General features: G+C 37.9%; 2 protein-coding genes across 14 annotated transcripts in view; one reads left to right on the plus strand and one right to left on the minus strand.

Moving 5' to 3' along the window:
• Positions 1-14533, plus strand: part of LOC136343171 (uncharacterized) — an 83188-nt gene extending 68655 nt beyond the window's left edge. Inside the window, exons 12-25 of one of the 11 annotated variants that reach the window (XM_066289713.1) lie at positions 11-158; positions 454-671; positions 731-806; positions 1018-1137; positions 1629-1699; positions 1855-1977; positions 3504-3524; positions 3951-4082; positions 4152-4324; positions 4458-4786; positions 4842-5002; positions 5058-5272; positions 11154-11190; positions 12829-12959. In XM_066289713.1, coding sequence (XP_066145810.1) covers positions 11-158; positions 454-671; positions 731-806; positions 1018-1137; positions 1629-1699; positions 1855-1977; positions 3504-3524; positions 3951-4082; positions 4152-4324; positions 4458-4786; positions 4842-5002; positions 5058-5272; positions 11154-11188 — 1822 coding nt within the window. In that variant the 3' untranslated portion in view covers positions 11189-11190; positions 12829-12959. Of the gene's footprint in view, positions 1-10; positions 159-453; positions 672-730; positions 807-1017; positions 1138-1628; positions 1700-1854; positions 1978-3503; positions 3525-3950; positions 4083-4151; positions 4325-4457; positions 4787-4841; positions 5003-5057; positions 5273-11153; positions 11191-12828 lie in introns of all 11 variants that reach the window. The other 10 variants (XM_066289702.1, XM_066289706.1, XM_066289708.1 and 7 more) reach the window with 10 other exon arrangements.
• Positions 14534-17499: 2966 nt separating this feature from the next.
• Positions 17500-26112, minus strand: Rab3 (RAS oncogene family member Rab3). 3 transcript variants are annotated; one of them, XM_066289625.1, is made up of 6 exons: positions 22907-23017; positions 22756-22844; positions 22302-22523; positions 22127-22245; positions 21892-22067; positions 17500-21197 (listed from the first exon to the last, which is right to left on the minus strand). In XM_066289625.1, the coding sequence occupies exons 1-6, from the start codon at positions 22917-22919 to the stop codon at positions 21052-21054; spliced, it is 765 nt and encodes a 254-aa protein (XP_066145722.1). In that variant the 5' UTR covers positions 22920-23017; the 3' UTR covers positions 17500-21051. The 3 variants fall into 3 exon arrangements, with proteins under 3 accessions (XP_066145722.1, XP_066145723.1, XP_066145724.1); XM_066289626.1 differs by lacking the exons at positions 22756-22844; positions 22907-23017 and adding an exon at positions 25923-26112; XM_066289627.1 differs by lacking the exon at positions 22756-22844 and having other exon boundaries at positions 22907-22998.

Below are 26112 nucleotides of genomic sequence, written 5' to 3' on the forward strand. Positions count from 1 at the left end.
AAAATTTCAGAAACGGATCCCTAGATATTTTGATTGCCGATACACCCATTTTGGATTACTACAGAGCTACCGATAATGGTTGTAAATTACAGAAAATAGGAGACACTATCAACGAGGACACGTACGCTATTGGGATGGCAAAGGGTTTTCCGTTGAAGGTGGGTTTTATGAAACAAACTCTATCTAGTTAACCTGCAGCACATAAATTGCCAAGAAACACAATTTATGGTTTCAACAAATGAGTTCCTGTTCGGTTCGAGCAGCGAATATAAAGGGCAGAGTGGACTGCACTCTTTCCCAGGGGTCCTTGATAAAAATCACTCAACGACCACGCCAACGATAAACCTTCTGATTTGCTACCATTACATAAAGAAATCTTGAAATTTTAATGCCCAAACAACGGGGACTTCGGTGGCTTTCTTCTAACTCAATCCAAACATGACCTTATTCCAGGACAGCATCTCGGCGGTAATCGCGAAATATTCGTCGAACGGCTACATGGACATTTTGCAGGACAAATGGTATGGGGCCCTGCCCTGCTTTAAGTTGGCCCAGGAAATCGCCCAACCTCGACCTTTAGGCGTTGCCGCCGTAACCGGGGTATTTATCTTGCTGGGGATGGGGATTGTTATCGGGTTAATAACCCTCTTGGTTGAGCATCTATTTTTTAAGTGAGTTCAACTTACAGCTTTGGGAAGAGCTTCCATTGCTCAATGAAACGTTTTTGAAGGTACATACTTCCGATACTGCGAGATAAACCGAAGGAGAGTATGTGGAGGAGCAGGAACATCATGTTTTTTAGTCAGGTGAATATTGCCCGAATATACTAAATTAAAACCACACCGTATACATCTTATTCCTGTAATTTCAGCTTTCTGCTTCTCAATCTGTTATCCCGCAAGACTTTTCCAAAATATGCGGCGTAACAAGTCTTGACAAATCTCGTAACACATTTAGATTTGATTTGATGATTTGATTTGATTGATGAATTGAAGGTTAACCATTCTTTTTTCGCAGAAACTCTATCGCTTCATCAACTGCGTGGAACTAGTATCACCCCACCACGCAGCACGTGAGCTGGTTCATACTATTCGCCAGGGCCAAATCACCAGCTTGTTCCAGAAAAGTATCAAAAGGGTTTGTAAATTAGTTTCGATTGAAACAAACCGATTAAGTCATCTCTATTAATTATTTTCTAAGTGTTTTTTTCTTTGATTTTTATTAATTTTTTAAATTATGCCTCTTATTTATTTTTTCTTTTTATATTTTATACGTATTTTTTATTTTATTTTATCTCTCATTTTACACTATCAGGGGTGCAGCTTTTCATTAGTTATTTTTCGGAAAAAAATTGGAAATATAGATTTAGACCAAACACCTGCCTCGAATCGACATGGTTCGTATCAGAAAAAACCAATTTCTCAGAGATTGACAAGAGTAATTTCAGAGCGTTCCGCACGTTGTAAATATTCACTTTTCATACATTTTAGTTTATCCCCTATTTCCATTTTTAAACTCTGCTTCACGTTATGAGGGGTGTTGGGTGACGAGCAACGGTGAAGGGACCGCGCTAACAAAATAAAAGCCCCCCTGACCTTTCGAGATATTTTTCATCATCCTTGTTCCAGAAGGAACACGAGCAGCGCCGAAGAAGAAAAAGTAAAGCCCAATTCTTCGAAATGATCCAAGAAATCCGCAGGTGAGCAACGGTTTAGCTAATGTGTCTGAAAAGTTCCTCTACGATACCACACTTAACACTAATTCCACACATATGAACACTGCGCAAATGTAAAGAAGCTTTTCAGACACCAACTATTGTTGCGATGGTAAGGATTGATTTACTGCTTGAAATAGTCATATCCGTAGGCAGCAGCAAGAAGAGAGTCAGCCTCAGCTGGAGGCGGTTACTGAAGTGGATTCGGAGAACAATATGAGCCCGGATGAGAAGAAATCGAAGAGTCCTAATATAATCAAAAGGTGAGTTTGTTTCTGCGATTATTGTACCTCTGAGATATACAACTCGCTTTCATATGGAATGCACCACCCAGCAATGATAACGATGAAGTCTCGTAATATTAGCAAAATGATGCTCCATTACAAAATATTACTTTGCCAAAATTACCGGACTTAATTATTGTCATTACTGGGTGGTGCACTTCATACGAAACTGAGTGTGGTCTGGATCACGTTAGTATCTTTTCCGAAAAATTACTCATCAATTTTTAATGCAAAACATGTATTTAGGGTTTCTGTCTTGATTAAATCGAGTCCTGTTGCAAGTAAAACAGGACTGCATTAAGTTTGGAGTATTTGGCGTTTACATAGAATTATCAGAATAGCGACGCAACCTGCAAAAAAAAACAGAATGCGGCCCTGAGAGTCTCAAAAAAAGACGCAATAGATGGAACCGGCAGCGCGTTTTTCCTGCCAGCGCAATGTACTTGAAATTGACTCGAGATCAACCGAACTGAGGAGAGCTAATAAAGCTGAAACCGGGGTGCAAGCATCAATTCAACGCAGAGCCGGCCAGCACTCCGGATAAAAAGTGGCTAATTCTGAAATCCCTGTGCATCTCAACAGCTAATTTAATTAACAGAGACGTAGTCAATCCCGTGTTTAGAGACGTGCGTGCAGAGAAGCTTTTTTAAATTACAGTTAAATTTATGTTTTTAAATCAATGTAAAATTTAAAAATCAGTGACGTCGTAATTGCACTTTCAAAGAGACGCGCTCCAGTACGACTCTGAGGCTTTTTTTTGTTTGAATCTTCAGTAGAATCCTGCAAAAACATCCTCAAAGTCTCCGAGCAGACAGATGGGTCGTGTAGCCTTGTTTTACAGAAGTCACTATCAACACTTTAAAAAGTCAAAAATGTGCAAACAACTTCAAAAACGGGCTCGTGGCTGAATTTTGCTTTTGAGGAATATTTTCCCAATACAACCCTGTATTTTTCTTCGTTTTGAAGTTTCACTGAGGGCATGGAAACACGATTCTCGGCGGAAAAGTCAGTGGTGTAGGTAGTTGACTTGCTAACTGGCAGTGTGAAAATCGGAAATTGTCTCCGGGCGTTGAGGTTTTTTTTTGTAGTATTGCTGCTGCAGTACCTCGCTTTATAAGGAATGAAAATTGATTCTGAAATAAAACGTTTTTTAATGAAATTTCGTTAAAAACCTAAAAATTTCTTAGTTAAATCTTTTCGAAAACGCATTACCTATTCAGGTAATTATGTGGAATATTCTGAGCACTGAGGCACCGATTTATCACATTACTAAACAGGTAAATGGGAAAGCACTAAAAACTGACACCGAACACCCGGGGAAAAAATTTGGGAGAAATATCATTAAAAAAGCTGCAGAACATTTATGTAGCATTAAACATTATAATGGTGCGAAATGGAACGTTTAAATGTATGTTGTAATTATGATAGATGCCCTAAATACATGGTAGAAATTGGCCAATAAATATTTATCTTTAAAAGAAAATAAAAAATAAATATTTGCTTAGTCCTAGTCCTCCTGACACTAGGTAAGAGAGTACGGTAACATCAGAAATTAGTTTTCTGAGTTCATTCTGACACGTAGAAACTAAACGATAATTAGAAAAATGCAGTAGGTATAGCTTGTTCATACTGACTGAGTCAAGTAACACAATTGTTATGCTGGAGTTACTTAGAGACTGTGCTTAGTGCTGCTTATACGCGAATAAAAATACAAAAATTTGTTGCTCGGTATTAACCGTTTCGATGGATAAAAATGATCCAAAATGAAACCGAAGCATCGAAAGCTTCGACCCCCGGGGTCGATAACTCAGCGCGCAGAGCCTCAGAGACTGAACAGAACCAATAGTGCAAAAATATTTAGATACGACTCTAGTGCAAGTTTGTGATAAGTCCGCATTTGGCCTTCAGTAGAGTAGCTGTAGTAACAGTATGTTATCAAATTTCATTCCCAGAACTTTTTTACGAAGCAGTCCGAAATCCGACATCGAAGGGAAAGCCAAATCTCCCACCGGCCTATTCGGGAAGCCCTTGTTTAGTCCTAGAAGCAAAAAAGCTAAAAGCTCGACCGCTTTAAATGTCCGAAGGTATATTACGTACATATATATATATATTTTTTCAATGTACTTGTAGTGACCACAAAAATGCTTTTCAAGGTTCAGCAGTGATAGCGTATTCAATTCGGAGACACTGGCTGCAGATAGGAGTGCCAACATTGGTCGTAGGTTGAGCAAAGACGCGTCGGCCTTCTTAAACACCTCTCCCCCAGATATAAACAGCAGAAGGTCCAGTTACCTGGACATCATCAGCTCAGGAAGCAAACTTTCAGGTGCTTATGACGGAATCGCAGTAATATGTCTCGAGTATCTGAGGAGTCAGGCAAGCCCGAGAGGAAAACTTTTATTAAGGCTAAAGTTTGATTTATGGCGTCCCCCAGCACTTCTCTCCCTTTTTTTTTCCAGGCAAAAGTCCGGTACTCTCCATCGAAAATATCTCCGATTGTGGATCGACGAAATCAGCGGAACCGATAAGGAAACTTTCAGATTGTGAAAGTATCGGCAAAAAACTTGCGACTTTGCCGAAATATCAGGGGTCATTCGACAAAACTAAGCTCCAGCCGCAGTACAGTCTTAACTTGGGAAAAAGCGATGAAACTTTAACAAACACAGAAAATCCCACAACAGTCGCTACAGCGAAAAGTTTTAACAGCATCGATAAGTTGGATCAAAAAAGCAATTTGTCGGATGACGAGATCGCCAGGAGTCATAAGAATACCATAAATCAATTACAGGTTGTGTTGAGGTTTGTTTCAATGTCGCTGGGGAAATTTGAAAAGTTCCCTTTAGGTAAAGATGAAGCAAAAAACTAAAAAACAGGACAGCGTGGACGGTAGCAGGCCCAGTCTCAATCCGCAGATAAGGATACAGGTCGAGGACGCTGACAACATGGAAAAAGTGACTCCCAAGAAGAACCCACCGCTCACCAAAACCAGCAGAACTAAAACCCGGTATGTACTTTGACGTGAGAATTCCCTACAGGGCCTTAATGTTCCATCGTCCAAGACACCAAAGTCTGGGTGATCCAACGCAAAATCCTCTGCTGCCGGAACGGTCCAGAAGGAACAAGTTGCACGAAGCATCCAGATCTCTGGACAGCGAAACTTCTTCTTCTACATCAAAGTCGAGGTCTAGGTCACGATCCAGATCGAGGCACTTGGACGAGGACGATTTACCTCCTGCACCTCCGCCGCCTAATTGTTCGCCTAGGAATTCGAATGGTAAGTCAGATGGGTATCTTATGGGAAATTGAGAAGAGTATGATTAAGGGGTGGAGGTACGAAAACGAAACACGTTGAATTCTGAATAGCTAAGGGGAGCTTATGAAAAGGCGCTCGGATGCGTTAAAGTTATTTTTGAGGTAGACGCATTTTAGGGTAACTCGGACTCTCCTATATGAACCCCTTAACCGGAAGGGTGTTCATCCTCAAAATTTTCAACGGAACTGAGGGTCGAGTGATACCCCATTTTGAAGGTAATTTAATGTCCCTCGTAACGTCCGAGTTTTAAGTCTCTGCGAGCAACACAATGAAGATGGCGGACAAAGATACGCAATTTCAGTTATTTACGTTCAGTTATTTTACCTTGTGTTTCCCTCTGCTGCGACAGCAGAATATATACGCGGGTCCGAGTTAAATGATGCAATAGAAAATAGTGGTCTTTGCGCGTGCGCAATAAAACTACACTTAAAAATTTACGAAAAATTAATTTGATTGCAATTAGATTCTAATACAAAAATAGAGATTACGTTTTACGTTCTATAAATAGAACTAAAGCTATGACCAGTCAATTGAATAAATGTTGGAAATGCCCTCCTTCGACCTCTGTGCAATAGAAAATATTTTGTTCAAACCACCGTCGGCCACTTCGAAGCAGCTAATAGGTAATTTGATTACATTCGATAATGATCCGCCCGCATAAATAGTTCACAAATGTCGGTAGCATAGATTCTATTTTTTAAGTGGCCTCGTAAAAAGAAATCCAAAAGCCTTAAGTCTGCAGAATGCGGAGGCCACTCCATTGGTCCTTCCGTCCAATCCAGTGCCCAGGAAACGTTTGACCCAAATACTGATGGAGGGTCAGTGCATAATGAGGTGACGCTCGGTTTTGCTGGAATTTCACATGGTTTTCCATGTATTGGCCATCGTTTACAATTACCTCCCTTAATATCGGAGAAATGGCGGTTTTCAATAACTCAAGTTGCATTTTTACTTTTTTCAAAAGTCAATTTATTCGCACCCTTCCAGCAATTGAGTATACCATAGTTGTTCCATTACTTTCAATTCTATTAAATTACACTTAAAATATGGAACACGACGAAATAGTATTCCACTTCTTTCGCCGATATTTTGAACGCTGAAATGCACTCAAGTTGCATTTTCATACGAGTAATAAAAAAATTACTGATCATGTTTCGTTAGTCCTCAGTAAAAAATCAATTTTTAACGTAATAAAAACAGGATAAAAGAAATACCCTTCAATTTATCGTACCAAAGTGAAACAGGTAAAATAATCGAACGTAAACAACTGAATTTAAGCATCTTTGGGAAGCTGCCATCTTGGTTCTGTTGATGGCAGAGACTTAAAACTCGGGGGTTATAAAGGACATTAAATTAACATCAAAACGGTATCACTTAACCCCCTCTTACACGTAAAATTTTGGGAATGAACACCCTCCCACTTGAACGGCGACATATTTAGAAAGTTAGGAAACTGTCCGAATTTGCCTAAAATGTCTCCCCCTGGAAACTAAGGTTCGCGTATCCGAGCGTCTTTTCATAAATTCTGTTAGGTTTTTAGAACTGCGCATGATTCGTTTTCAAGCCGCCACCCCGTATAGACTGCTCGTCAAAATAAACGCACCGGAATTTTCTGGTGGTTTTTCAACATGTCTGCCTTCGGCCTGCGCCGTGATATCTCAATGGCTATTGAATTATAAACGTTAAAATTTAAATAAATACCCAATTTAAGTTTAAATTAAAAACCGGCGGAGGGTTTCTTAAAGAGTAAACTTTTTGCCTTATACAGGAGAGATGTATGTAGAGGGCGAGAAAAAGAGCGCTACAAAATATAATAAAAATTAGGTCAATTTAGCTTGGACAGAGTCTTTTAGTTAGTTTTCATGGTACTGTTGGGAAATGAAAATGACTTTAGATTAGTTAATTTTTGGTTTGATCGATTTCCAGACGTTTTTAATACATTTTCGCGTAAATACCCAGAAAAACCTTATGAGCGTATTTAAAATTTTTTTATATGTGTACGTGCAAATTCTATTTTTGGCCTTAACCCACACCTCATAGACCGAACTTTAGTATATACTTTACAGTGATCAAAATGAACCTCATCATGGATAGTATCTGCTGAAAACAAGCTAGTCTAAAAATAAAAAATATATGTCAGTATAACGTTAGAATAATGATTATAGCAATAATTTGATCACTTCCATGACTTTAAATTTATTTCTTAATTGTGAACACAGTTAACTCATCACGTTTTTTACAAAAATACCTCACTTTTCGACAGACGCCCGTACCCTGGATTTTATTATTATTTTTCCATATGGAAATATGTCCCGGTCGATTGTGGCGTGTGATTATGTGAAAATTGTCTCGAATTTATAAAAAATCAATTAAAATAAAATGCACTTTAGTTTATTCAATGCCCCAATAACTTCTGCAATTTCTGTATAAAAAGAAACTGTTTCCATGGATGGTACCTGGAAACATTTATTAAACCTGTTTAACCCGGTTTTCGATAAACCATAAAAAAGACAAGGATAGATTTCTTGGCTGCGAGAAGGGACAGGAAAGTAAATCCGTTTTTCCATTATTTCTCAAGTCAAGTTCCGCACCTGGTGAAGCTTTGCACAGAAATATAGTATCGAAAAACTCCTCGAATTCACTATAAACTCCCAATAAAAAGACTATCGGAAATGTGTGTAAATACTACCCGGAGGCACAATGTGTTGTAAAATCAAATTTTAAATGTTTATTAAAGGTAAGAGGTGTGTCAAAAAATTCGAAAACAATAATCCTGTGAAAATATTCATAAATATGATACGCACCTCGTGATCTACATTCACCTTTCACGTGTAAGCAAATAGCACACCTTCGAAATGAGCTTTTGAAGAGTGTTTTAAAGGCTCTAAAAAATTATTTCAATTCATTTAATTCAAATTCAACTTGATTCAAACCCAATTTTGGCATACGTTTTACGCATTTTTGGAGCGCTCTTTTTTCTTCATCTCTTTCCTTTTTTTCCTTTCTCTGTTTATTTTTCTCGCGCTCAAAATAAAACACCCAGAAAATTCTTTACCACCGATTCGAAAATAAGTACAAAAATATCGATGCGTTTAACTTGACTCCCAGTTTAGTCACTAGAGGGGTAGTTAGATGCGCACACATAATTTACGTTATACTGGTTCAACAAAATAAATACAATTTCTCGAATTCTCCATTGAGGGAGCACATAATTTCCGAATAAAATTTAATTACCTCTTAATCAAAGTTTTAGATGACTTAAATTATTTAGTGCTTAGGAAACAGACAATTCAGAAATGGTTACAAACCACATCCTACAAACCCTATTTGAGCGAATTTCTATTATTCAGAGGTCATTTTAAGTTGGTTTATTCCTAATACTTGTCACTCAGCTTTTATCGGCGGTTTTTTAAAACTAGAAATAGCATGTGAGTAAACACAGGTCACCAAGTCACTAAGTGACCAAGATTGGGAAGCTACTGAGTTATCAGTATTGAGGAACTACGTCGTAAGCTGAATTCGAGTTACTAAAAAGTTCAACATCATATGAATTCGCAGGACTCAAAGTAAAAAATATCATTTTGAATAAAATTTGATTCAAAAGGTGTGTTCACGGTACGGTATTATTGTATCGTAACACGCTGTGCTTGCATCGCTTAATTTTTCATAAGGGCGCGGTAGGGCTGTCAGCATTTATCGAAAATACCTCTTGCGAAATGTGATTTGAACTGAAAGGTTGTGGATTTGATTCACTTAAAAGATCCAAGAGGAAATTTCGATGTCAACATTCTCATATAATATGCTTGGTGAATTGTTCTGCTGTTTATGGATAGTTATTTGGGTAAAAATGTCCTCAGCTTTTCAATCGAAAGGTCGATGAAGCCATTTATCGACCTTGGATCGACATTCCCACACGAGCTACGCAGTATATTCTGCCCGATAAATCGTGTTATGTGTGTATTTTACTACTGTTCAGAGATTTGATACTTTGTCGAGGCGGTTATATGTAATCTCAAGGCAGTAAAGAAACTTTCAATTGTGGCTTGTACATTCTTACTTTAAATCCATGATATATATTTATATAGAATAGAAGTGAAACATTAGTTAAACGCCGTTTCATTTGACATTCATTTTCATGCCCATTATAGTTAAAACATCGATGAGATGATGTCGACATAGTAGCCTATTAGGTCCTTAGCAAACTAATGAGCCATACACGTGTTATTGTTAGCTTGTCATTCCCCTTTTTTTTATCATGTATGTCATACTTTTAGATTTTTTCAAATTTTTATTTCACAGTTCCTGCAATTTTCGAGACGCTAAGGTGAAATTTGGTGAGAACGACATTTTTCATAACTTTCATGAGTATGATTCACAATTTGTTAAAATCTACAGGCAAATAATTTTCGGGTTAGCGTACTTGTAAAAAAAAAACATATCTAGAGTTTTTGTTGCATTGAAATGTGTCTGCTATATCCCTGGTTTCAGTTGTTTACTAGAGCTGCACACTTTTTTAGTTGTTTTGCGAGTGTAGATTACGCGATTTGTGCGACAAACGCGACACCAAAAAATGGAATTTGAACAGAAAAAGCCGGTAACGTTTCACTTTTCCACACTTTAATTTTCCTAAGTAATTATTACGGTTCTAGAAGTGAAATTAAACAATAGACGTTAAACTTTGTTGCTTTCACGTATTCGGTCGTACACCCAGGGCCCCTGTTACGCGAACGAAATTTTTAATCAAAAGACGACAGACGCAGTCGAGCTTTTAACAGACAACTTCCCAGACATGAAATTTTATACATTCATCCAGTTTTTTCGGCTGCTGTGCCGCATTTTAAACAAATAGCACGATAACGTGGAATAAATAGACAACTACGTGGCGTTAATTCGAATCAATACCGTAACGTTAATTAACGATTACGCAGACGCACCTTCAGAACGAAATTTACTAACATTAACGGCCCTGTTTCACATTATATCACCTGTTAAGGGCGAACGAGGCATAAAAAAAGGTCAAAAATATAAATTTCAAATATCTAGTAACTTTAATATTGTCGAACGTTCGACCGGCAGCACTGCGGAAAAATGTTTAATGTTTCTAAACGACATTTTTTCAATTTGCCATTTAAATTTTATATTCGAAACGCAGGCAATAAAAGAGAGAAAAAATAACCGTAGAAGTGCTGTTACAGGACTGATAATCAAACCGCTAGCAGTGCGGTTACGTAGCCATAACCGTAAAAGAGCAATATCCAGGCATTTTCGAAGAAATATGATGGACATATGGACGATACAGAAAATTTCAACAATTTCACGAAACCCGATTACTGTTTCCGTAACGGGACATTTACAATTGGCCTCAAAGACAAATTTCCAACATTTTCCAAACTTGAATTTTCCGTACTTTTATGCGACGGCTCCGGACATCACTGCTGGTGTTGTTAGATAAAATGGTCGAAGGGTCTAAAATTATGGATCCATTCGGCCAAACGGATAAGTAATTTTTCCTCATGAGATGGTAAAAAATAAGGGCCAATATTAGTTAATATCATCATTTTTCAGTTATAGCTCCAAGAAGACTCGCTTAGGACCAGTCGCTTTAATGATCAGTAACTGCTTATCAGCTGTCGGTAAACGTGGCGATTTTCAGGTAACGCCTATTTGAAATTCTACAGGTTTCTATTGACAACCCCGTATATGTTTACAAATGCTGTGGTTGTAATCATTTCGGAAGCTTCTGTTTCTATGTACATAATACATTTTATTTCTGATTTTTTTTTACATTAACTTTAACCCTATGGACTATATAACCGCAATTAAAAGGTATTACGTGTTTCAGGCTTATCTATTCGGGACTTAAAAGAACTGACATAAGGGTAAAATAGTAGAACCCAAAAGTATTCCCCTAGACGCACTTCTATATTTTCTATATTTCCCTATGTTGCCCTGACAAACAAGAAATGAATTTTTACACACTTTTTCAATCTGAATAAGCGCACAAAATGCTGATTTAAATATGCAGAGTAGCCAGGATAACGAAGAATTAAGAAGGGATCCGTCTCTCGACCTCTAGCGTGGCGCCCCAAATTGGGGGAAAGTTGGAATTCAAGAATGTGCCGTTTTAAAATTTTAGTTGGAGAAAAGGTTGAAATCGAAAAATTTTAAATCTGAGATAGCCCCCAAAATACACTAAGTTGGTCATGGTCGTCAAAAATCGAAACGTCGGGTTTGAGTCGAGGCATCGCCACGAAGAAAAAAACTTACCATCATGGAGTGTCGATCGTTTTGAACTACCTCGCCAAGTAAGCCGAGAATAAAATTTAAAGGTTTTCTCAAAATTTCAGTTTTTGGAGTTCCCGGAATTTTCCAAATTTTAAACGACACATTCGTGCACCTCAAATTGTTTAACTTCGTCCCAATTTCACTGAGCTTAGCCTTCCATGGGCACCCAGACCTCCATGGTTAACGTCCAGAGACGGACACCCTGTATACACCTCTATTATGGAAAATTACTGTTAACATTCAAATTTGTTAAGAGCAGGAAGTCGAAAATGATGATGATGATGATGATGATGATGATGATGATTTCAAAACATGCATTTAACTTTAAACATTCACAACAATAAGTTCCTATAAACTCTGTATATCAATTTTATCACCGAGCGTTAATTTGCATGTTTTACCATTTGTTATTACGCCAAATTCTAGTTATTCTATTTAAGTTCCCACTAATACCGAAAACTTTTTTAATTAAAGTTGAAATGTTCTGTGATTTTGACTAATTTGTAATTCATTTAATTTAACGCTTAAGTTTAAACAAACCACGCAACCACCACCCTACGAAATCGTTAGTACCATATAGTGTGTAGTCTGGATCTTTGCACGTACGTCATTTCGTATGAGTCGTATGCATCAATTCGATTCGAGGCCGACATAAAGCATGACCAGCAGCAACTCAAAAATTTTACATTTTTCGAATGAAAACAAAAATCCGGGACAGCAAAAGCAGATAAAGAACGGGGAGATGGAGAACTATTAATTTATGAACGAAGCGCCGGAAAAATAAAATGAGAACCACGAAAACTGCTTATAGATGTAGGGAACGCAGTAAAATCGTTAACATACATTGGCACGCCTCTGATCATGTTAGAATCGTAGCGAGTAACCAACTCTCAGACCTACGTTCATGCCGCCATCTTTATTCAAACCGTAGACGCTCCCATTATTAACTTTGACCCGTTAGTCTAGGCTGTAGAAGACATGCAAACTATATCCCTATCTTTGTTACTTACACGTACGTGCTACCTAATTCGACACACACGCAAAAATCCAAACTACGAACTATAGCCCTCCACCAGGCATGATTCTCTCATTTTCCATGAAGTTTTTCAAATACTTTTAACGAAACCTCTGAAAACTCTATTACCTTTTGAACACCTATCCCCATTAGCAATTATTACTCTTTGCAAATTAACGTCCCCTCACAGCAACTGACAAATCCGTAATTTTTGCAGGAAAGTCTCCCTTGGACAGCCTGTCGAAAGACGACCTGGTGAAATTGTGGAGGAGTTCAGAATCTGAGCTGAGAAGTCACTTGCTGAAAGCCATAAGAGATAAGGAAGATCCCTCTGATCCAACTTGAAACCAGTTGGATCGGAAATAGGGAAAATGGCATAATTTCTTGGCCACTTGCTATCTGCATTTCAAGTTTGCAGGAGCATGCTCTCTTTCAATGAAATTTATATAAATTTACGTCACTTCTAATATAGCGGAGATTTATTAAGATTTTTAATGACTCTATATTCTCGTTACTAGATTAATACTAGTACTGGTACCTACTTTTCAAGGCCTTAGCGTGTGCAGTGATATTTTGACAAAGTGACCATTAATTTTACTGATCGAAAACTCTCTGATCTTGAATGATACTGAGTACGCATTTAAATGTAACATATTTAAAAAAAACTATTGTTACTACTTATTAAATACAGTACTGCCAAAAATTATATTAACTTGTTAGAGTGTAAATGAGGAAACAAAGTCTTATGCATTTTATTGATAATTTAGTAGCACTTAGGGATAATGGAGGCTTTTGGACTAACTAGTTTTGCTTTGCTGCATCATGACTCTCCGAAACTGTTGCGGATCATCTCTCGAAACCTCTTAAAATATAGTTCCTTAAGCCAGATCGCACGTTCCACTAGAAAGTCTATATTACCTGTTAGATATTTTTGAACTGTGTAAATTCGTATGAAAAGGTGTGTGAAAAGATGGGTCCAACAAAATAGGAATAACTTGGCGTGGACGCGGATATTGGATTCTCTGTAGGTGTCTTTCTGTTAAGTCCATAATAATGTGAGTCAATTTAACTAAGGCTTTTTCTCCGTCTAACTCTATAATAGGACATAGACGTCACTCGATTTTAACCTACTGTTGATACTTTAGAGTTTATTCGATATTATGATAGATGAATATAACTATAGGAAAAGTATAAAGATTTCCCGCATGGAGCTACTTAGCGAAGATATTTGCAAAGCATCTATGAAGTAATAACCAGTCGAAACGCAAATTTGCTGCAACACCCAGCTCACCAAACCTTTCTCACAGCTTCCTAATGATAACGAAGAAGATCATAGCGTTCGCCATTGGCCACGCCACAATGGCAACGTGAAGTCTCGAACAGCCGTCAGCTAGCGAATGACAGAGATACCTTCACTTTTCACCCGCTAGACGAGTGAAGAACGCTATAACTCTTGTTCCAGCGTGTGTTAGATTTGCGTGAAGAAAATTTGAAAAAATGTAGTTACACTTGACAAATTTTTAAACACTTTTAAGCACAAAGTTATAGGTAATAAGGTCTTTAAATCGTTATGAATCGTTTTATACAGAATATTTGCGCATTAGCATTAATAATTCCCGGCAGAATGGACATTGGAAATTGAGTCATATGGCGCTAATTAATATTATAATTGCATAATTAAATTGTTAATTATAAATCTAATTTTGCAGGCATTTGGTACGCATACGCATTATCAAGCGAAAAATTAATACTTCCTGAAGTATCTTCTCAAAAAAGCGATTCATAAAAAATAGGAAACTATTGATTGAAATAATTGTTGTACAATTTGTAAATAGACATCTAGGATATTCGAAACAGAAATTTGTAAATTTTAGATAATTTAAAAACGATTTATTGTTGAAAAATAAACTGATCCTAGAAGACGTTGCTTTGTATATTAAACACCACCTAGAAGCATTAACAGAACCGTTCGCTAAAGGCGGATGCCGGCGGTCGGACAGTTGAGATAAAAGCGGCTGCATTGACCACCCATTAGGACGGCTGCTTCATGACGTGTCGAGGCATCCAAATACAACGATGGGACACCGACACTGGGACGGGAGCTGCACTTTCTGTTTTGCAGGCAGGGATGTAGATGGCGATGCTATTCAAATGTCATTAATAAAATGTAATTTCGATCTTTACTTAACCCCAACGTAAAGTTTACGCAGCAATGAACTGTCAAAGTTGACAAGTTGTTCGAGCAATGGAACTAAATCAAAAAAATTTTGATGTATTAATTTTTTTAAGTTGTCGAGACAATTATCTCAACGAGGACGATTTCGGTTTTCGGTAATGCAGCGCCACATCGGTCGACAATTTTTCGTTGGTACGGAGAGTTTCAACGTGGAGGAACGAGTCACCATGACTACCCAAGAGTAGGTGCGCCGAAACGGCAATCGCCCAGAACAATGTCGATGCTGTGCGCAAGCGCATCGAGGAAGATCGACATGTGACATATCACGATACTGACTTCGAATGAGACATAATTAGGGGATTTCAAAGACCTCAATTCGAAAAATTTTGCATTAACGATTTGGCTGTGAATAATTAATGTATCGTTGGATACTGTGTCTGTTGATCGAGAAACTGAAAGAAACTAAGATCAATTGGGAGCAAACACTGTAGACCGCTTCAACGCAGGAAACTCTAAAATGTCTACAGCATCTTCAGTGGTGATGAATTGTGGATTTACTGATATAAACCAGAAAATCAACGCCAGACGTCAATTCAGGTATTCCAAGGCAAAGAAAAACTAACGAAACCCATCTGTTCTGGAAATCACAGGTCACGAAAACAGATTATAAGTGTGAGTTTATTAATGTGAAACGACAACACGTCGGAGGACACTGCTCTTGAGTCACTAGAGACCAACGGAAAGAAAAAGCTCTAGCACATACTCCCTTGAATATAAAAAATCTATTATAATAAACCGCGGGCGTACCCTGGCTGGGATGCTGCTGGTGCAATATACGCTATTCGCCACATTAAACTGTGAAGCTTAACTAGGAATTGGTCCTTCGCCGCCAATTCCGCCAAACGGAATTGGGGCTGCAATTCTATGGCTAACAAAGTTTATTGCGGTAAAGTTCAATGCCGACAAAGTCTATTGTGGGGAATTCCAGTAGCGACAAAGCGAATAGTTGGAAACTCTCGTCTATCAACTAATATCTACCATGGGCGTATCTCAAGGGGATATCAATGCTCGCGTGTCACGTTGTTAACACAACTTAAAATTAATTATTATAATCTGTAGCTAATTGCAATCCCACAGTACGGATAATTACTCAATAAGTTTTTAATTTAGGCAAGTGACCTACCTGTACCCAACCCAAGGACTGAGGGAGATCCGTAGTGGAGAATACCAAGATTTCGGTCTATATGGAACGCAGAGTCAGACAAATAAGTGTATCTGCCAAGGCAGTGATTTGCTTTTATTAAATAATAAAATAATCTAATAAAAATAAAAATAATATAAAAACTAAATAACGAATTTAATTAGGTTTCCATAAAAACCTCTCTTCGATCTCCTAAATTCCAGCCTCTCCGTATGTCGAAAAATTTTTTACCCACTCTGTAGTAATTTACTTATGCAATGTCTGAGACTTTAGGCCAGTTCGGATAGGTTAACACCATGGAATAGCGCGTAATAGTACGAATAGCACAAACTACCAATATCTGGCCCTATCCACCCTGGTCGGCAATCGTCGAATATTCGCTATTCGAGATTTGCCGAACCCCGAAGGTCTGGGCCGGTTTAAGGAGCACTTCAAAATTTCCCATCGAAAATTCTATTCGAATCGGCTTCAACCGGATTATTTCTCTCAATGCTCAAAAATGTTGAAATTGTTTAACTTTCTACATAACTTGATAAAATTGCACAGAGACTTGTTCCTACATAGTCATATTATTTAGGTTAAAGAAAAGACCCTTCTGGGGTGGATGCTACGAGTGCTGTCTTTTGAGTTTTGCACATAAAGTTGGTGTTGGAGAAATACCTGCAACTAACTGCTCTATAGCTTTTTTTGACACCGATGGCCCCCCTAGTTTCTTTCCGTTCTTCGGTCAACAGATGCGGTACCCAACGATACATTCGTTTTTTACAGCTAATTCTTCATGCAAATGGAGGTCTTTGAAATCCTCAATGATGCCTGAATATCATAACATGTCACATGTCGATCTTCCTCGATGCGCTTGCGCACAGCATCGACATTGTCCTGGGTGATTGCCGTTTCGGCGCACCTACTCTTGGATAGTCATGATGACTCATTCCTCCACGTTTAAACTCTCCATACCAACGAAAAACTGTCGACTGAAGTGGCGCTGCATTACCGAAAACCGAAATCGTCCTCGTTGAGATAATTGTCTCGACAACTTAAAAAAATTAATACGTCAAATTTTTTTTAATTTAGTTTCATTGCCCGAACAACTTGTCAACTTTGACAGTTCACTGCTGCGCAAACTTTACGTTGGGGTTAAATGAAGATTGAATTAAAGTTTTGTTAATGACATTCGAGCAGCGCCGCCATCTACGTTCCCGTCTGCAAAACATAAAAGCGGCCCCCGAACCAGTGTCAGTGCCCCATCGTTGCATTTGGCGGATCCTCGACATGTCATGAAGCAGCCGCCCCGATGGGCGGTCAATGCAGTCGGTTCAGTCTTAACTGCTGGACCGGAGGTGTCCGCCTTTAGCGAATGATTCTGGTAATTCTTCCTTAATTAACGGCACTCGAGTGGCCCGCCATCTATGTCCCTGCATGCAAAGCATAAAACGTAGCTCTAGTAGTCGGCTTTCGTAGTGTAAAAGCTTGAGCAGGAGCGCTGGAAGGCACAGAGGATGAAAGTATCGTGAAATAAACAATGGCTATATTACAGTTATAGAAATATCCATTAAATGTGCGATGAGAGGGAAATAATATATTTAAAATTGTAAATAGGTACTTAATTTATCTACGTTTACAATTATTTATCTTTACCTACTTGAAGAAACTGAACTTAATAATCTTCGAGTTTTGAGGGTAGAAAGCACCTTCATCTTCCTGGGTCTATAAGCGGAAACATTGAACTTGCTTATGATGTGATTGTACAAAATTCGAACAAAGGTGTTTATTAAAAGCCGTTGCAAATACGCTCTAATGTAAACAAAATTTACGAATTTCGGTAAAAAGCTGACTTAACTGACGTGTTTTATAACTATTTAACATCCCTATAGTTGTAACGTCTATTTACATTTCACATTGATTTGACTTTCCTAAGTAATTACACAGATTAACACAGATTCAAGCTTTCCCATTGTCTACGAATAGTAATACAATATATGCCCTTTAGGCCTAAGATATGTTGGAACTTAAAAATGAGAAAATATCGTAATAATAGTCCCCGTTGTAAAATATTTATTTCTTTCTAAAGGCAGGAATTCAAAGTGTTTAATCAAAACTTGATATTACGTAATTTTTTACAGTAAATATCGTAGAATTTCCACTCAGTATGTACAGGATTTCGGTTTATACTTGTTACCCGCAGCCTTCTACAATAGAATACATATTAACTCATTACCGCACGGTTTCAAGTTCACGACACGGGTAGTGAAGCGTCGAGTTTTTCAGCTGAATAAATGCGATAACGAGTCTTACGGATCATGCACCTCTCACTGTATGATCATAAGTTCAGATTGCACTGCCACGAAATTAGCGGTGAAGTTGTGAATCAGTTTTCGTCCCTAGATGCCAAACTGGCACCTTTTCGGGGGTAAATAAAGTTGAGCTTTAAGACCGCTAAATCTATTTTCAAACTTTTGTAGTGGATTTAAAAACAGCGTGGACAGAGGTGCATGGTGTCAATATCGTTTTGATGGTTTCAAAAAATAACGTTTCTGAAAGCGATTTCGTAACCATTCCGAGAGCTCTCTTGGATTTGAATTTGTGTGTCGCCTGTAATTTCTACAAATTTTCTTGCAGTTATTTGTAAAAGCTCGACATTTTTCGATAGCTTGAAGTTGGAAAAAGTATCGGAGGGTTAACTTTCAAGACCGCAGATAGAATATAAAGAGGAATCCTGTAGGTACTTAAAGTCGAAAATTACATTTGAAAACGATATAACATATTAAAATTTTTGGAGAAACGTTTAATGATTTTTCTAAGAAAATCAAGTGTCACAATACTCCTTTATTGTCACTAGTTTAACCATGTTTTCAAGTGTAACTAATAGCAGCTCGCATTATAGCAAAAACAGTCCTGCAAGGAGGGTATACAAAATTAACAAATACTCATTATAAGCACAAATAATTAAAGAATCAATTACCTATGATAACAACAATCACCAACTACGTTCGATTCTCTATGCTTTCAGAGCAAACTAATGTTCCTTGTCGTGTAGCCCTTAAAGCACTTCTAGTTAAGCATACAAAATTTAACCTAACAGAGACGAGACATTATGATCTCAATACAGTAATATAATAACACGTTCAAACATCGTCTTTTCTGGCTCTTAAGAAATATACAGGTTTTCCTATATGTTTTTTCCTAATATTGACGTGTCTTTTATTATTTAATAATTTTACATTTATACGATATAAATAAATTTACAAATCAACAAAAAGATTCTATCCTGTATGCATCAGCGATATATGCGATCAAATAGCTTTTAACAATATTTCAATATATTAGTACTTCGTTGAGGGGTCGATCAGTTTAACCAACAACGCTCAGTATAGCACACTTATAAAGACTTTTTAAGATCAGTTGTAGTTGTTGGTGTCAGAATATTAATATAGACTTATGGATCAGTCTCAGTAAGCATTTTCTTCATCAGGATTAGCGAAGGCTATATATTCTTCCTTTGATAAAAATAATGATTCAGATGCAATTTAAAGGTAGATGAAAGTGATCAGCAATGATACCTGAATCAAAGTTTAAGTAGGTTTTAATCAAAAATTTTATTCTCAGGTTAGTTCAAGGTAGAGAAAAATATTTTTATTACAGACAATCTAACATGTAGTTATAAAAGTGTCCATTGCAATTTTTAACGTGCCACACAGGATTTCACGTGTTAAAAGTGTACCGTCGTATTAGCTCAGGTTAGTTCAGGTTAGTGAGTGGAGGGACGCGGTACCGACGCAGCCAAATGTTCCATCAATTAGGCCGAGGGCGGAACAGAGGAAGCAGCCCTGGCTGAATGGACTGAAAGGGAGGAGAGAGGCCAGGAAGAGAGTGATGAAGGAATGGGAAAGAATGTGAGATGCTCACGGAACGTGGAGTTTTCGGAAGCTCTCTAAGTAGGATAGAGGTCGAGGAGGATGGCCCCTGTTAGTTATGTCAAGAAAGAAGCGAGAGCACTGCAAAACACACCCTGTGGGTGTGGCCAAAGTGAGAACCATTGCTGATTCTGCCAAGAAAAAGTGAAAGGCACTTCAGAGTATGCCCTGCTGGTGTGTCTTGAATTGTAAGTGAAGGACGAGAAAGTGAAAGCGAATGGATTGAAACTGGAGCATGAAACACTAAGGAAATAACTCACAAAGTGTGAGATGAACTAGATGGTGTTTAAAATGATGATGAAGGAAATTAGGATTAGGTTGGAGGAAAGGATCTAGGACGAGAAGATAAATTAGCATATGTTCCACCTCCAAGTAGTGCCGATAAAGTGCTTCTGAGGTTAGATAGAAAAGAGGGAGAGCTGTTAGTGAGTACCCCAAGTCTCAGACTACCTGACTGTTACCATCGCACAATCTGCGGAGAACACCAAACGGTCGGGTATATTTTAGATTTCCATCTCCTTAGGCAAACGAATAGGTGAGTTCAGCAGATTATTTCAAGCCTCTGGTTTACTATAGTTAAAGTTATGAAGCTTGACACTACTAAACTTCCGCTCGTAAATCAATAGAGTCAATAAAACTTGCACGTAAAACCATCAAAAACTCATTTTCTTTAAGTATGTACTTTTACCCACGAGTGGGCAGTAAAGTAACTTTACTGCACGCGTTTGGGAGTCGAAAGTATAATTTTTCCGCATGATTTGTGTAAGAAGTTTTACCGCAAATATTACACCTGACACGTGCCTTTACCGCAATCCGATATTGACCTCTACAAAAATTGCAATCAACGTAGGTTATCTTGCACAATCATTTTGTGTAAATTTAGTGATACCAAATTAACATTTGCCAAGTTTCATAGTTTTAGTTCTGGCTTAACATGTGATTAAAATTTTAACACGTGAAATTCTATATTCAACGTTGAAAAAAACACTTTGTATGGTATAAAAGCTCTTTGAACCGTAACAAATTTCATCTTAAGTATTACTGAGGTGAGTCGCCTTGACGATTGACAGCTATTTAAACCATAATAATGATTGAAATATTAATAATAAATACCTGATATACGACACTTTAACTAAAATCAAAAACCTATTAACAGTTGCAATTGCCTGTTTGGGGTCCTTGAGGGGCGTCGGTGAGACGCTGTCCTTTGCCGCCGCTGCCAGACATCAGATTGGGGTCGGTGTCTAAGCTGTCGGACATCTTGTCGCAGATTATGTCTACTAGGCGTTCGAAGACTGCCTGCGCGGAAAAATGATTATTTAATAAACTTATGATAGCGGGCGATGATTAAAAACCTCGCAGAAGACATGAACGTTTAAAAAAATGTAAAACCAGATAGGTTTTTTGCACTGAGCAAGATAATTGCATCCAGACATATTCCACATCTTGTTGGGCACCTAGTTTTCCCGACACGAGCTCGATTGATTTTTCTACTTGGGAAATTATTAATTACTAAAGTATATATAATAATTTAAAAAATATTGGTATATAAAAAGAGGAACGTTGATAACTGGAAATATTTATCTCTCGAGCTTAGAAAGCGCTTTAGAAATTTTAAATGAAAATTTGAGGTCGCCCAGACAAACACTTGACGTGATAATCGAGACTAGTAGCGGATGCTGAGCTCATAGTGGTAGGCAGATTGCGACGTAGATCAATGAAAATTATCCCAGAAAATGGATTGGTCGCGACCGATCCGTAGGGTGGCCTCCGCTCCGCTCAGACCTAACGCTTCTGGATTTTTACCTTTCAGTTACTAAACCAACTTTTTTGCTAGAAACGACCATCCCCTAAAGTGTCCTCCTCTAGCGAAAACACACCCTGTAGAGAGTCGCAACTGGAAAATCCGCAAAATACACTGAGAAAGCGGTGGAATTTTACGCCAAGTTCAAGCCCACGTTGGGGTATTTTCGGTCGTCCTCCTTCTACTTGCCTTAACATTTATATTCTCCTTAGCGCTAGTCTCGAAAAACTCGACTCCTAGCTGTTCTGCAAGTTGCTTTCCTCTCTCGAAACTAATTACTCTGTCATCCTCCATATCACACTTGTTCCCTACCAGAATCACCTGGGCATTGTCCCAGGAATACGTTTTAATTTGCGTTACCCTGAAACACCAAAAATGTCTCCTTAAAAAAATTCTCCTTTTCTGGACAGTTCAACTCACCAGTCTTGTACACTATTGAAAGATTCCTCGTTAGTAATATCATACATCAAGATAAAACCCATGGCGCCCCTGTAGTAGGCAGTGGTGATTGTCCTGTAACGTTCTTGACCAGCTGTGTCCTATAGCGAAACGTGGGACACTACATTGCCTTAAGAGACGCAAAGCCAGATCTTACCCAGATTTGCAGTTTAACCCTTTTGTCATGTCGAAATACTGTTTTTACTTTGAAGTCAATGCCAACGGTGCTGACGAAAGCCGATGTGAAACTGTCATCGGCATAACGAAAGAGGAATGACGTTTTGCCCACTGAACTGTTACCGATGATGAGAAGTTTGAACATGTAATCGAAGTTCTGGTCTGCTGCATCTTTTTGCCATTTTGGGTCGGATCCAGCCATCTATAAGACGGATACAAACGAGTTTAATACTTCGAAAGCACCGTCATCTTTGAAAAAATACAGGAACAAACTTTCCTGACAGATTTACAGTCGACGCCGCAAATGCGATTATTGATTACCTCTCAAAGCAAATGTAAAAATAAATCTATGAGAACTTGCCATCTGGGCGAATATGTCGATAGATTTATGTACCTCCTTGGAAGAGTTTTAATGTTCGATTTGGACCACTTACATTAGTGTAATCCGCAAAATATCCTAGAGGAATCTCCACCCAGGATAAGAAACGAGACCTCTGCTTTCTCAACTCAAATTGCTCATCTCCTACATATATAAATAACACACAAACCACAACATAGACATTCCAACTTCTACCCAATATTTACCAGATTTAGGCATTTCCACTCTGGACACGGACCGAGCTTAAGGAAAGTTCGTGGAGGTTCGTTTAAGCTTTAAAGCGTTTGTTATACAAGTGACCGATAATAAAAGAGTGTTTGTACGTTAAACTTGTCGCTGGTGTTACCATTCGTATGTTAATTTCGTCGATAAATATTCCGTTATCTGTGTCAATTTCCTACTACAATTAGATTTTAACGGGAACGATGTTGAAAATCAGGACCTTGCTATTTATTGGATGTGGGCTCGTAACGATGTTTTATATACAAAATCAAGCGGACGCAAACGGACAGACGGGCAGATAGACTGACAAACGTACAGAGGAACGGACAGGCAAGGAGATCGGATAAATAGAAAATCGGACCGGACGCGAAACCTTTTGATCCGACAACCATATTATCGTGAAGCAATTTTCGTATTTTCATTTGTAAAAACATAAATAATATTCGATGCATAGTGATATATCCCCATCTTTGAACGCCGTATTCCTACATTTCTTTGATGAGCTGGTGATGTAATTGTCGGATCAACAGGGTTGACGTTAAACTTGCAATCTACTGGTGCTAATCTACCGATTTTTGAAGCATTTTTAATGCATTTTCTAAACAGATAAATACTGAAGAAATCTCTAGAGATCTTCACCGAAGCTGATAAATCTGCTAAAGATTGCCACCACAAACTGAGGAGCTGGTGATCTGTCAAGTTGGGTTCCTTTTGTAAATTTTTGAAATGCTAAAAAATCGGTAAGCTAAGTCCTTTCTTTAATTTTTTTTTAAGGATATTTACATGTCGCTACGTATCGATGTTCTTTTGTTTGCATTTCCTTCCCCACACATCAGAAATACACGATGGCGATTTTCACCGCAACGGAGTATAGTACTGGTTATTCCAAACCTGTCCATCATTTAAACCAAGAAGTGACTTTTGCACCCTATGACAAGTAGGGCCCTTGATTACCGCACGGCTGTTAATTTTTTAACCCCCAGTTATCTTTTTAAAAGATTTTTTTGTTTAAAAGCGGAATTATAAAAAAAAAATGCGATCTTTCGACGTTTGATTTTTGCTCTTTTTTTCAAATTTTGCATGTGTCGCAGCTAGCGCGAAATGGCCAATTTTTTACATTGAAACATGGGTCAAGTGACACCTCAACCTAAAGGTCATTCACCGGTGCACGCGATTAAACTGCGATTCAAAATCTATCGATTAATTTTTGAAAAAAATGTGTGTAAGTTGGTTAAAAATGCGATACAAACTCAATTAAGTAATGTCTAAACGATGAAAAAAATAGTTTAATAATAGGAAATTGATTTGTTTTCACTTTTTTGTCCGCAAACAGTCTTAGGTTAAAAAAGGGATAAATAAATAAATAAATAAACGTTACCAAAAACTATTTGTGATCATAAAATCAACAACAAACCCATTTCTTATCAACAAAAAATTTTTTCCGTTATTTACATACCATGTAACTAAGTTTGTGTTGCATTTTCTGCCAAATTGATCGCTGTTTTTTTCAAAAACGAATCAATAAATTTTACGTCGCAATACACCATTGAAAGTAGTCATGAAATTTGAAATTCTTTTAATTTAAGGTGTCACTTGACCTATGTTTCAATTGAAAAAAAACCGGCAATTTTGCACTACCGGTGGCGCAAACAACGTGTAAAAAATGAACAAAACGAACGCTTTTGAATTAAAAAAAAAATTTTTAAGTCAAAAGGGGTGATACAATGCGGAGCCGCACGGTGTGTACTTTGCTGCACTGATTTGGGTGTGGAAAGGAATAACGTCGCAATTGCCAGTATTAATGGCGTCTCGGCGTATTTTCCCCTTTCACTTGAGCAAAATTTTTGAATTTCGAGGGAAAACGTTGCAAAATAACAACTTGTTTAAAGGCGAAGGGGGGCTCACATTCAGAGCCGCACGGTAGACTGCCGCGGCTTCTACGTATTTCAAATAATAGTGATTTTTTTCACCCCGCTGCACTGCACTGATATGAACCTACTAAATCGAACGTTACAGGCTTTTTTCCATGAGTTTTTTCCGGATTTTCCTATATCGCTGTGCTATCCTTCAGCTTCAATCAATTTTTCAGGCTATATCACGGATTCGTTAAGCTGTCAGTACTGAAAAGCTCCAGAATTTAATCGTTAGATACTTTATTAATAATTTTGTTTTGTAAATTTTTTTGGCAATTATTTATTGCAGTGAATCCATCATTGCTGAGGTAAAACTTAAAAAGAGTGATCGTTAAAAAACCGTTGAAATATCGGAGATATCTCTGAGATGATCATCTTTTAGTCGGATATTTGACGGTAAATAGTAAATTGCCTAATCAACGCCCTGCGTGTACGGTTCACTATCTACTGCGAGGCCTTTTAAAAGATCACCCAGTATAATGCTGAATTTCACACTGATCAATGACTGCTAAATAAAAATTTCAAGTACTATTATAAAAATAATATTTATTATTTAATTTTAATTGTTTTTCTATTCATAAAAATTACTCTTTCGACCATTCAAATTTAATGAGTTGTCTGACCTAAACCGTATTATCTACATTCTAGAGCTATGCATTGCTACCCTCAACCAACGTCGAAGGAAGGGTCTATAGAGAGGGTCGGGTATATTAATGAAATTTCCACAATGATGTCAAGTTCTTGCGCATCATCTTTTTAGGTCAAATATTGCGGTCAATGTTTGAGTGTAAATGGGTTCTGTTCATCCAGGACGTGAAGGTTCCCAATGTCAGTTTCGATGAAATTGAAACTGAGGACTGAATTTGATCTCAATTTAGAACTATACAATATTTAATTTATGTTTTTGTTCTTTGGGAATGCTATTTTCAGCGCTATCGAAAATCCACAGCGAGCATAAGTAATTCCAAAGCGGCAATCAACAACACAAGGCAAAAGAATCCCACGCAGAATCAATGAATGACATTAACGTGGGTGTTTACATCAACATTCACTATATACCATTTTCTAAACAAAACCTTTTACTTACAGTGCTATGTGTCCTAGCTACTTAAACTCCTCCTCTAACAATCCTCCCTTCACTAGACACTTCACTTGACTTTACTCCTGAATTTTTGGGCACAAATCCTCCACTTTCCAGGCCAATTTTTGAGCAAACTGGGATAACTGGCGAGGACTTTTGCTCGTTCGCTCGAAATCGATCAGCTGCTCAGCTTCAA

Source organism: Euwallacea fornicatus, chromosome 13, assembly GCF_040115645.1.
Source record: "Euwallacea fornicatus isolate EFF26 chromosome 13, ASM4011564v1, whole genome shotgun sequence".
Classification (NCBI taxonomy): Eukaryota; Metazoa; Arthropoda; class Insecta; order Coleoptera; family Curculionidae; genus Euwallacea; species Euwallacea fornicatus.

Coding starts and splice junctions, on each gene's coding strand:
- Rab3 (XM_066289625.1), bottom strand. Junction 22,246..22,301: donor GGGTTAAACTGCAAATCTGG/GTAAGATCTGGC, acceptor GTTTCGCTATAG/GACACAGCTGGTCAAGAACG. Junction 21,198..21,891: donor GAATATAAATGTTAAGGCAA/GTAGAAGGAGGA, acceptor CCGCGCAGGCAG/TCTTCGAACGCCTAGTAGAC.